This window comes from Anser cygnoides, chromosome 2, assembly GCF_040182565.1.
Source record: "Anser cygnoides isolate HZ-2024a breed goose chromosome 2, Taihu_goose_T2T_genome, whole genome shotgun sequence".
NCBI lineage: Eukaryota > Metazoa > Chordata > Aves > Anseriformes > Anatidae > Anser > Anser cygnoides.
In genome coordinates, this window is record NC_089874.1 from 101,628,335 (window position 1) to 101,641,970 (window position 13,636).

A 13,636-nucleotide genomic window follows, 5' to 3' on the forward strand; every position below is an offset into this window, starting at 1 on the left:
TCACCACGTAGGCAGCAAACTGCCAAAACATGATCGTCACGATCTTTGTTCTGTGGATGCCCAACCCCAGAGGCACCTATAATTTTCACGGAGGCACAGGCGCACTACAGCTCTGCTCCCAAGCATGCCCCACAACAGGGCTGTGCAGCAAAGGGAACCAGCTCGTGCTTTCTGTTCTGCCAGGAGCCATAGGGGCAAGCGATCCTCCGCTCCCACCAGCTCCAAGTGTGGCAGACACTAAGAGCACGCTGGATAATTGGAGTCCCTCACAAGCGAGATACGGCTTTCAAAGGAAGAATGGACTTACCAAAGAAAACAATAAATTGATTTTTTTTAAAGATTTCCAGGAAATAGTTAATGACTTCTAATTCTAAATTAGTAAAACTACCTCCAAATATTCTGTTCAATGTCTTAAGCAGTTCCCGAATCACATAACCGGCTATTGTGGAACCATTTTAAAGCAAAAGCCTTTTGCCTTGAACTATGTAGGCACTGCATCCATTTTGCACAAGGGGAAACTCAGACAGAGAGCAAGCCCACTGCATCAGTAACACACACAAAAAAAGGGTTATTCCGACTTCCCAGAGCGGCACTCATTCTTGGACATCATGTTCACTTCTAACAGTGCAGCACAAAAATAATGATACAGAAAAAAGCAATATCATCGTGTAACTTTCAACATGATCAAGAAAACAATAATTAGCAAACTGCTCCTCTTCTCTCCAAAGAGCTTTTTGCCTTACAGCCAGTTTAGTATCCACACAAGACTACTACGCACACAGTGAGATGCCATGGTCTCTGTAGCTAGTGGAATAATGGAGATGTCAATCCATACATATTATTCTCTTTGGATATAAATAATGCATCATAATAGTATCATAATGCTTATAAGACAAGAGCTCCTAAATGGTGAGCATTTAGTTCAAACTGAAATTATCACTATCAAGCGATGCTGTTCCAAAGCAGACAAAAAGCATTGAGAAAAACAGCTGGAGTACCGATCCCTTTCAGCTTCTACCACAGGTACTGGCCATCCTCCTGTCCCACCTGTCAAAGCATTCAGGTTCAGTTAATCTCATTATTGAGATGTAGCATCAACTGGGAGAGAAAAAAAAAACTAACTCCAAGAAACCTGGAAATGTAATGCATATCCCAAGGTTTCTTCAGCTTACTCTGTACTAGTTTTGTCATAAAGACAAGTTCATGCTGCGCAACTCAGAAAAATTTTCTTTATCAATTAAGCTCACTCAATAAAATAATCACCAAACTGACTGTCGTCAACATGATATTACAATTCACTCACTGTATTAATTTTGCACTCATAAGGACAAATATTCAGATTTGCACTTTTAAAACAAGAATAATATGAGTAGTTTCCATTATAGCCAAATTACCATAACTAAAACATTGACTGCAGGACACCTTAGCTTGCTAACTATCCCACTCCAATTCTAGAACAGGTATAAAATCTATCAGTGTCTTAACTGTCACTATTTTAAAAAGACATGAATATTGCAGATAATCAGCAGTCATTGGATTTCTGCATTTTTTTTAAACAAAATTTCAAATTCAACATAGAACTCAAGAAAATGGGTTACAGAATACCAAGAAACAGGCATAAAGCTCTTACAGAACGACACACAATGACAGTTTAAAACCAGATTTGATGATTTGTATAAAATCAGAAGTTAAACACATAGGTTAGCATTTGAAGTAGAACCTAGCAAATGTAATCCATAATTTTATGTGCAGATGCACATATACCTTTGTTGGCTTGCATGCATTAAAGGTCTGCTCCTGAAATGAAGTATGTTTTAAAACCTAAAGACAGAAGTATTCTCTAGATTGCTGCTGTTTGAAAACACATAATGGTACTTCTTAAGGTTTATGAGTAATATAGTCATACAGCTAAATATCTTCCTCTATGACAGAGTCTACAGCAAAAAGGGGAAAGTACTGCACACCTGTTTTTGTGGCATTTCCATATATCAATTCCTCATATTACAAAGGATTTTAAAGATGCAAAGTAGAAAGGGCTGTCACCTATCATTTACAGTATCTTCCTCACATCGAAGCTAACTTGTTCTCCCTTCCACCTTCTGTAGACTTAGAAATGCATCGTCTTCAAGCTCCTTAGTGCAACTGATGCCATAAAGGAGTATCAATTGCTAAAGGAAGCTGAACAGAAATTAAAATTACTTCAAAGAGCATTAACTTTGAATTAGAAATCCAACTGATAATCTCAGTTTCACAGATGAGAAAGAAACTTGATTTTAACTCCCAGACACATCTGAAAGGCATCCCACAGCTCTACTCTCGGTGGGTTGTGGTGAAGGAATTTCTGACTGGTCCTGGGAAGTGGCTGGGAAGGGGCTGGAGCTGGTGTCCATTTCTGCCACTGATGAGACTTATTCTATTTCTACTCTGCTTGCAGAAGCAGAGGGGATGGCTTTCCCGTTACAAAACAATATTAGAACACAAAAGAAAGACAAATATGTTTAAGCTAAAAAATTGATCTTGTATGACACTTTCATACTCCTATCATCCTAACGGGTTCTAAGTCGTGTTGTGGATTCTCTGTGGGTATCAGCAATGACCAACAAGCAATCAGTAACCATGAGCTAGACATAGAACAAATCTTATTTTGATAAGGAATGTTAGCCAGGGCACAGGAGTTATCCCCTCATTCCTCTGAAAACCTTCTCTAGAATCTTTAACTCACAGATGTCCAGCAGTCAGAAATGTATTGAACAGAAGAAAAGAAAAACACTTTAACTTAACTCTGATGTAAATGCACAATTATCACCTAGGTCCTACTTAAGAGTGTTTCTTCCTGAAAGGAAAATACATTATTGCCATTTTAGCAATGGGATTATGCTAATAATATTTCAACATGCTTTTATTGTATACCAGTTGTAGGCTACCACAGCAATAACGAGGTGACAACCAGTTCTTTCCAGTGTGTTTGTGCAGAACTCTATTTAGTGTAAGGGGATTTCTCCAGGATAAGAATTAATGTATTAAAAAAATAGGTACCGTTAGAATACAACACATGACAGTTTTCCTGTGTTGCCAAGACAAGCAAGTTGAATAGTTTTAACCACATTATGCTGAAATGAGCAATTTTTTTTACTTAGATATGGAGCCTTGAACAAACAATGTGAAAACTTACACAGATTTTGTAATTTTAGAAAAATGCTCGTGGTTCTACCAGTGTAACCTCTTTCATGCATGAATAATGTATATTTGTCTATTGAAAGCATTCTAATTTTTCATATTATTTTACGTGGGATTATTGCAGTTAAAACCCAACAGTGTCTGGATTTAAGATCTGAGTTCAATATCCATTCACGTTAGTCAGGACTATGGTGAAATGTGATCAGCTTTCTGACCTATTTTGAAATTGGTATTCCGCCAACTAGCATTTTGTTTGCACATCCAGATATTATCCACCATATGCTGACATGACATGATGATTGGTTCCAAAATGAAGTGGAATACTTGGCAAATAGAAATATATGGTACAAATAATACACTGCCTCTAGTCAGGAAAGCAAGCAGTCATTCTGAGAAGACTGAAAGGTTTTAAAATAGCTTGACTGTAGCACTGCATAGTGCTGAATGAAAACTCTCTAGGTGATCCTTTTCACAGGTATGTGACTCTCAAAAATTACAGGATCAATTCCTTATAGAAGATTCAAATCTGACACAACAGTACTAATAGTAGGACTTCAATAGAAGATTTATTTGCATCTTAGGGAGGATTTGGCCCACATAGCTTCTTCCTCCTCTGGATTCCCAAACTCTTTCTTCTCACCATCTGTTCTTTTTTCCCTCTGCTCTGACTTGTCTTCCCTCCCAGTGATGTCTAAGTTATCTGCCTCTCCTGAATTAAGATTACATTTCATTTAAGCTCCAGTCTACGCTTGTATGATTTCTCCTAAACTCTTTTGACTGAACTCTTTTCTCCTATCCTGATGCTCCAACTATATATATAACTCTGCCTTCTATTCTGAACTTTAAAATCCCTGCAATAAAAATTATCTTCTTCTTAAACAGAATGCATCCCCAACTTTTTTTCTTTTAGTTCCTGTTTCTAAAGACATATTTTTGTTTTGCATTCCTCCAGTGATTTTCATGTCTGTGCTCTCTAATGTAAAGCCTCAGAACATACATGCAAGTTATTGATGGATCTCTGCTATTCTATATTTTAATGCTAATCATTGTTTCACTCTAATGAAATTTTTAAAGAAGTACATTCATTTGATAACGAATTTGCTCAGAAATTTTGTTTTTCTGCTCTTGGAGGAATAGGGTAGATAAAGAAATTTAATACAAACATTTTAATACAAATGTTTAAAAAATATATTTCTCTACAAAAGTTTAACTAAATTTCAAAATGAAGCATCTAAATAGCATGCATTTCTGATGTTTATGCATTAAACTGCAAACCTTGCTGATGAAACTTCAATGGATTTCAGTGCTTGACGCGTAACCTTCACCCCTTATGAAAACTTGAAGAGGACTAAGCCCATTTTAAAATCATGTTCTTCTTCAGAATAAATGATAGTAACATAACAGCTAGCTTTCTTATTGCAATCATTTCAGCATGCTCACCTAGAAAAGTGAAGAATTTGAAAGCAAATGGAAGAATGACCTTACCAGCATGTAAGTATGCCAGATCAGGATTTTCAATGTCTGGGTGTAGTTCTTTCAAGTGGTTACGAAACTCCACGGGGATATTGGTTCCATAGTCACATTTAGGACAGTTATACATTTTCACTCCTTCATGCTTTCCTGTATGCAAGATGTGTTTACGGATGTTTTCAGCACAGTTAGACCTAAAAAGCAATAAATAAAAAAATAAAATAAAAAGAAGGTATATAATAATTTATTCAATACTAGTCATTCAAGCTCTGGCTGAAAATAAAATAAAATACAGTGTTATAACAGAAAATGGTTACCCATTGCTCATTCTTCACTACCTGCCTGATTTTTGCATTCTCCTAAGTTTTGTATAGATGTCTCTGCATGAAGGTTCCTGTTTCAGGTTAACTGAGCAATGCATCTGAACCAGAAGCATTTAAAAATGAATGGTTTTCACATCTGCAAATGTCTTATCATTCTTATTTTTCTGGATGGTAGTCAGTGACAGACAGACATTAAGGAAAACTCTTTAACTTACCAAAACTGATCTTCATTTAACCATTCTAACAGCTAGGTCCTGAATAAACCCTGCTACAGAAATGCACAGATGCCTATAACATTCCCAACGGCATTCAGGTGAACTTTTCTGACATAGTTCCTAGACTCCAGAGGAGCTGTTGCAAATGATTTTTGTAAGGATATTCCATCAACTCCTATCTCATCTTATTAGCTGTTATTAGAAAGGAAAAGTGAGCCATTCAGGTTTACACCTTTTATAAAATATGCACAGATTCTGATCTATACTTGAAATACGGCTGTTGTGGAACACTGGAGTTTTCATATATAAAAGTCAGAACACGTATACAGTTTTAAGCACTTCAAGGAAAAGTGCTTCAAGGAAAGTCTCTCATAATATTTCTGGAAAAAAATGAATAGAAAAAGATCTTACATTTGCTTTATCCACAGAAAGATCCATGACGTGACAGTATTTTTTAAATTCCAGTCTTGAAAATTTTGCCATATCATTCCAATATTATTTTGTATTAAAATTTCCCACTTACTCGAAGTATGTGATAAAATCCATATACAATATATTGTTTTTTTTTTTCTTTTGTAGACTTTCTTAGTACTATACACTATTAATGTGGTTAAAATAAGAACGTTAATCCAGTTTAACTGAAAGAAGTCCAAACACGCAAGTGAAATATATAAATACATGGTACTTCAAAAATACTCGTCTAAGACAAGGGTAGTATTTTGAGTAACTGATTGTTTGCTCACCACTGTTACAAATATCACCGTAACAAGCACCTAAAAAAAGACCCCCAGAATAAACTGGAAGTAGCAGCTTGAAGTTCTGTTGGAGTGCCTGCCTCTCCCTTGGAGATGGTCATAGTAAAGATGATAACTGCCTTACGGTGCTGCCAAAGCTCACCCTCTGTCATGTCCATCTGCTATATACCAGTATAATGATCAGACTCCTAAGAATGTCAGAGAAGACACTTATGTTCACTGAAAAATATGGGAAATATTGGTCCTCAGCATCTTTCAGGATTCAGCCCTAAAAAAAATTACAGTGCTCATAAATGTTGTTAAAGTGAAACATGTATTTTATAAAAAAAATGGATAGTGTACACTGCAATGAAAGCAGGAGACAATCTGGTAACCTTCTATCGTGGGTTATACTTTAAAGGGCAGTGGATTAAAGTAGAGCATACAAATCTGAAATAAAATATCTGAGTCCTTTTAGTTCGGCTCTCATACTATGTTCAGGAGAGATATAAAACTTTTTACTTTGAAATATTTCTGTGAAATATATAAAGGATCTGTGGAAACCTATGTAAGAATTGTGAAGAAAACCCAGCCTGTTCAAGGCATAAAAGGCCAGTCCTATCTCCTTTGATTTGTGAATTTGCTCTAACCACTTTAAACATAGCAATCCTAAAGACTCATTTATTTAGCTATCAGTAAAAATCTGTGCCTAAACATGCCCACATACTGAGATACATTTATCATGGGAAATCATAATTTAAAAAAAAAAATTTTTTTTCCATGTGATGAGCCCAGAAAAGCTTAATCTGAAACGAGGAACATGAGATCACAAGGCATTACAAATGGCTCTCATATTAGGTTGCAATGCAGCAATTGCAATCATAAAGTAAACCAGGAAGGTAACAACTGGCAAATCCAAGCACTTTTGAAGCCAAGTAATACCCTTATATATGACATGACAAAAATGCACTGCATATAATTTTTTTTTTTAAATTATTCAATATGCTTCATCTGTTTTATTAGGAGTCTTCTTCTGAGTACCGTACAAATATGTTATTATATGTCTGACCAAAAAACAAACAAGCAAAAAAAAACCAACACAAAAACACAACACCCAAACTCTGTGTATGTGTGTACTTACATCATTTCATCTCATACGACTAAACACAGAGGTCTGTGATTTTAAACAGCACTGTATTTTCACTAAAGCTATGCCATGATAAACATCTAACTAAAATATTATAGTGGTGAAATAGTGATGATAGTTAAACATTTGACAGGCTTTGTGCTATAAAATTCACTTCCAGGAGTTTATAAACTCTGAGATAAAGATTCCCTTTGTTCTGAAATTTGGCAATGGAGAGCCCAGCACAAAAGAAATTGTTTGAATAAGTCTCTTTTTTTTTTTTTTTTGAGTCCCACTCTGAATTACAGCAGCAAAGAAATAAATGCAGCTTTTAAGAGGCTAGCCTCTGTTCCAGGCTAAAACAGAGTTTTCGTAGTTAAATTATTATCATTATTTCTTAATGTAAGCATGTTTTTGTCCTTATGACCAATTTTCCATTTTGAAAACCAAACGTATATATTTCTGGCAATTTTTCCACTCTGAAATAACAGGAAGGGCACTCATTAGCGAGACTTAATTAGTTTGAAGCTATAGTCGATGGGTTTGCTTTCAGTGCTGATGCAGAGAAGCAGTACAGAAGTTTCTTTTTTTTTCCCTACTTTTCCTCATAGTGAGTCTTCTTATCAGAAATGAAGAAAGGTTTATGAGATTTGATGCAAACTCTATGACAATTCTCTTAAGGGGAAATGGAAGACCTCTAGAGAGTTTTCAGCATTCATTTCAGTGAGTGCTACACACGGTGAGAGAAGAGATGGGAAATGTTGCAGATGAACAGGAAACATGAGGAGCTCGGCCCACAGTTCCCAGTAACAAGCTTGTGCAACTTCCTATATCAAAGACTGATGTATTGGGAAGGGTGTAGGAGAGTTTTCCTCCGCACATGGCCAGGGACAGAGCTGTGAAGTAAGGGAGACAGATAGCAAGTTTCTCCCGAGAAATCCAGCTACTGCTTAAGAGGAAAGGAAAACCTCTTTCTGGCTGAAGATAAAAAGATTTTTTTTAAATCTCTAATGCTCATTGCACAGTGATGCATTCACATCACTGTTCTAAATGCACGTTTCATGTTGTCATTAGAAGTCCGTTCCTATCAACCAGTTTTTGGTCTTTCTTCTACTGCTCCTATTGGGATCATAAGCTGGAAATTATTTAATTGTAAAATTGTACTTTTGCCACAGAGTCATAGCATGGCTGAGTTTGAAAGAGATCTCTTGTCTCTTCCAAGAGGAGGGAGGTCATCTCGTACAACCACCCTGCTCAAGTACGGCCACCTAGAGCCCCATGCCCAGGACACTGTGTAGACAGATTTTGAGTATCTCCAAGGAGGGAGATTTCACAGTTTCTCTGGGCAACCTGTGCCAGTGCTCAGTCACCCACACAGTAAAAAAAAAAGTGTTTCCTGATGTTCAGACAGAACCTCCTGTGTTTCCATCTGTGCCTGTTGCTTCTTGTCCTTTCACTGGACACCAGAAGAGCTGGATTCCATCTTCACACTTTCCCACCACTTATTTATACACATTTCTAAGATCCCCCCTGAAAACTTCTCTTTGTAGGCTAAACAGTCCCAACTCTCTGAGCTTTTCTTCATGTGAGTGCTGCTCCGGTGCCTTCATCACCTTAGTGACCTGTTGTTGGACTCTCTCCAGTATATCCAAATCTCACTTGTACTGGGAAGCCCAAAACTGGACACACCAGTCCAGGTGTGGCCTCACCAGTGCTGAGCAGATGTCAAGGGTCACCTCCCTTAATGTGCTTGCGGCAGTACTTCAAATGCGGCCCAGATACTGTTGGCCATCTTGCAGCAAGGGCACATTGCTGGCTTGTGTTCAACTTGGTGTCCACCCATTTTGTGCCATCAGCAAACCTGCTGAGGGTAAACTCTGACCCACCCTTCCAGGCCATTAATGAGGACGTTGAACAGGACTGGACCCAGTATTGACCCCTGGGGTACTCTGCTAGTTACTGGCCTCTGACTAGACTTTGTGCCACTGCTCACCACGCTCTGAGCCCTGCTCTTCAACAAGAACAATACCTCCAAGAGAGATTTAATTTACTTCTGATATCATTGTCATTTTGCAATCAAGTCTCAGAATACTGATAACTACCTAGATAGGAAAGGCGCACCACAGTGAAAAAAGCTGTGTAGGTATTCGAACAGCAAATAATAAGCAGCCTCCAATGGACATCTTGAGTGGCATCCTACTACAATGAAGCTCAAATCTAATCCACAATAGATCCTAAAGCAAACTTAGCTATTCCAAGAATGAGAACAAAACAAGTTTATTCAGATTTTCCATTGGGAATTGTGCCTGCACAGGCACCATCGGCAGAGTGACAAGGAAGCCCAGTGCTACATGCCACAACCCTCAGTGCCCTCATCTGCTTCTTAGCAGCATTGATCTGCTTGGTGGGAGAGCATAGAGGAAAGTGGAAGGTTAGGGGTAGCATAAACTGCCAAGACATTTTGTCAGCATGAGAAGCTTCTGCCTTTATTTACTTTGTCCTCCCATTGCCTCTCTCCTATCTTTATGTATCAGTTCTGTTACCAAAAATAGGGTATTGTCCTAAAAGCAAGAAACGGAGCACCTTATTTACAGGACAATGGGAAAATACATGGGTAATACATGGGTAAAATACAGGGCAAAAGGTCTCAGGATGGCCTTCTTTCCTAAGCAAGAAAATACTGTTGTTCCTCTGATCCCTAAAAGAAGTATAACTGCCCCTATGCAGCCATTTTCTCCATTGCATTGGCAAACTATGGTGTGCCACTGGTCAAAAACTAGGTCCTTCCCGTTGAAAACAACGCTAGTGTAAGGGTTCCCAGGATGGCAGAGCACAGGCGTGCACTTTGCAGGAGGCAGAGGTGGGTGTTCAAAGTCAGCGGCAGTGAGAAGCCATGCAGCAAGCTCATGCAAGTTGGGGACTGGACAGCCTGCAGGTCCCACAGTTGGTGCTGGCAGTGGTCATTATGCCCCCATCTTCTGTTCCTCCTCTCAGCAGGGCGCAGCCAGCTGACCAGCCCTGCCAGTGAGCAGTACAAGAGGTAAGAGGGCAGACTTCAGGCATCCCTTCCCCACGCAGAGGGGCTCAGTCCCGGTCTCGTGGCTGCAAAGAGAGGGTCACGCTCAGCCCTCCTCCAGCCACCAGCTCTGCTTTAAGCAGCCCACACGAACAGCAGAGTTCTGTAGCTAGCTGCGGAGCTGTGGCTGCCTGATACAGGAGGTATGTGCTGTCCTCATCTTTTCTTTTATTAAAAAAAAAAAAAAAAAAAGGAAGAAAGAAATTCATAAAACATGTTCTGTTAATTCTAAACCTGCCCATGTAGAATATGAATGCTTCCTTCTGAAGCTTCTTTCTGAATATGAATGCTTTTTTCTAACGGTTTTGTACATGATAATATATTAGCACTGTATTCAACAGCTGCGAGAAATATAGCAGGAAACAACCTAGTTTTATTAAGATGTTTTACTAATAGGAGACTGAAATTAGGACACTCTTCCATTATGCAGTGCCTGGTATTTTCAGAAAGATGCTTACTGCAAGACATGGAAATGGAAGCTTTCAGAGGTACAAATGAGGCAAAATGTTAATTATCTAGCCCACTAAGTTTCAAAAATTTTAGCACCGTGCAGGGCTCGTATTTGCACAAAATAAACCTTTTACAAAAAGATTTCTTCAGGACACTAGGTACAAACATCCTCTTTCTGCAGAGAAATGCATATAACCTAAAGGCCTTATGGCAGCTCCATGGATGTCACTATTTACAACATGAAAACAAACACAGTGATACAGCCGACTGAGTGAAAAGATTTCTGTTTTTCCCTGCTAGTCGGTATGAATCAAGTTCACTCTGGTACAGGGAGCACTCTGAAGGTCTTCTGCACCGTTCGTACCCTGCTATGCAACCTATGAGAAGCACACAGAAATGGCAGTATTTTGACTGAAAAATAGCAAATTCAATGGATACCTTATTCTTGAAATCCAAGCAGTTATGATGAAAGCAAACTTCTCAGAAAAACAGGATGTATCATTGAAGACTCTTTACCTCAGTTATTGACCAAAAATTTGCAGGTGTCTAGTTTACAGAAAATACAAGCTAATTTGAAAAACTGTCTTTAGTTATTGCAGTTTTAATTTAAACTAGAAAAAAAAAAAAGGAAAAAAACAGTTTTTTTGAAACACAAGGTCACAAGGAGCAATTAGCTTGACCTCGTGGATACCACAGTCTGTAAAGTTTGCCCAGTGATTCTTCCTTCAAACCCTCAGCCTTTTTGGTGCTAAAACATCAAGTTTTGAGACACATTGAAATCTGAGGGAGAGCAAAGGGGAATCTGTTGTAATTGTAGGCAAATGACTCTACAGTTAATCAGTTTCATTTTCACAAATGGTCAAATTTCTTCCAATGTGGCATCCAGCTAACAGATGCTGCTATATGTCTGACCCTTCCTGCTCAGCTGAAGAGTCCTCTGCTATCCAAACCTCTATTGGAGGCTCAGTTGAGCCACAGAGACCGAGTTCCTTTCATCTCACATTGGGAAATCACCAAATTTTTGCTAAATCCTTTTCAGTTGTAAACATGGCTCTAAGCTTTGAACACTAGACAGCATTTTGCAACAGTGCTGCACACACGAATTCCAGGACTTCCACTGTTCTTAGCACTCCCCAGCCAAGCCAGGAGTTCTGGCAGCTCCTGGATACTCCTCAGCACCAAAAGCTCCTGTTCTTTCATTCATGTGCCAGGACCTTTCAGTTTCCTTCAGCATTACTGCTTCCCAAAATGCCACACTTCTAGCCTGTCTTTATTTCTTACTCACATTAAACTGTACGAAAACTAGCATTGAATAGAGTGATGGCAAACAACCCAATGGGCAACACTTTCTTGACAGGAAAGAAACACACACCGCAGTCTGTGATAATTATTACATTATGTGACCAGGCTTATTTGATCAAACCCTTCACAGTGATAGTCACCCTGCCCAACTTTACAAAGAAAAAGCCTAGAGAAACAAAGCAAACAAAAATTTATCCCAGCATACTCAAGATTTATCTATATTTCTGTTTCCTAAATAACATAAACTAATTGCCAGCTAGCTCAAACTAGCTACAACATGATACGCAATCAGCACACACCACAAATGCTCAGTTCAGAATACGGGCTTAAAAACTGTAGTATTGGCTTACCTGCTCAGTGCTAGAGGTCAATAGAGTATTGCCCAAGAAACAGTAAAAAGCAAAAATATGTCATGGACAAAAATGCATTCCAAATTGTATTAACATTAGCATCGTCATCAGTATTATAAAACTATAATTATTATACATTAACACATATATAACCTATATATGCATATTTATATGAGAAATGTGGTACATCTCAGTGTTATTACTAGCATACACCTGGGTTACCTCTTCCTTGCTTTTTCTAATTTACAAGCAAAATCCTGTCTTTAGTTTTTAAAAGACTGAGGGAAGAATCACATGAATACATGGGCTGGTGCTCTGTGACCGACCTCAGTTATCAAGTGACTTACGATATTATTGCCAGAATTAGAAGCATTTAGCTCCGTGGAAGTCAAGAGGTCAGCTAAAACGCACCTAAGGCAAGCTCGTTTCTGCCTATGCCACTGCTGGCAGACACCTCTTTATGCTGTTCGGAAAGACCTCTGGTGGACAGTGGCAAGGAACTGCTGGGGGACACCACCGTCTTATACCACTCTATCTGTTTCTGCTGTGAACTTTTGCCCACAGCTGATGCTTTTCAACCACACCGAGCTAAGCTGACTGAAATACATATCCACCATGTCATAAAAATGCATGCCTAGCAATCTGGTGGCCACATGCATTGCCATGTTTTACATGTACTGCCGTGTACTGCATGTATTGCCACTCAGAAAATATGAAGTAGCCCATAAAAGAGAGCACACTACATTTACATGTTTTAATGAGATTTTATGACACAGTCAGCTTCACAGAGAAAATAATAAAAATGTATTTGGGATTTATTCTGACAGTATTATAGTAACACCCAGGGATAATAATCGTAACATTTTTCTGCTTTTCTACATTTATAGCTTTGCATTTTTTTTCTATAATGATCTATTTGTTATGACATACAGTATGTGTGACAGATGTCCAATGCTGGCTGCTAAAAAGTAGCAGAGCCCTGTAGGGAAGCAGCAAAAACTTGTGCGTCAGCACTGAAAATGATGGAAGATTGATAATTACTGCTTGTGCTTCAGCTCCATTCGGCAGACTAGCATGTCCAAAATGCAATCTGGCCACAGGTCTACAATTATATTTACGATGAGCAAATATCCCAATTTCAAAGAATCAATCGTTAAAAGTACACGAGCTACAAAGAGTCGGTCACAATAGTCAAAATGCACTCTTTTAAAGGCAAATTTGGGGTAACTGGAGATTCTGAGGGGAAATAAGAAGTGGAGCATTATAGCTTAGCTTTCCTCCTAGGGATCCGTAGAGCAGGTTACAACTCTGCACAGCGAACAAAGTACAAAAACAGTGCTGGCAACTAGATCAATTCATGATTTTTTAGTCTAAGTATTCCCCCCCGAAAACAAACACAACCACCAAACAGCT

The 13,636-nt window shown here is 38.6% G+C and overlaps 1 protein-coding gene across 7 annotated transcripts in view; it reads right to left on the bottom strand.

Moving 5' to 3' along the window:
- ZNF407 (zinc finger protein 407) overlaps positions 1 to 13,636 on the bottom strand; it is a 338,196-nt gene that overhangs the window by 95,451 nt on the left and 229,109 nt on the right. For all 7 annotated transcript variants that reach the window (XM_066992723.1, XM_066992722.1, XM_066992725.1 and 4 more), the window contains one exon: positions 4,663 to 4,841. In XM_066992723.1, the coding sequence (XP_066848824.1) occupies positions 4,663 to 4,841 (179 nt within the window). The remainder of the gene's footprint in view (positions 1 to 4,662; positions 4,842 to 13,636) is intronic.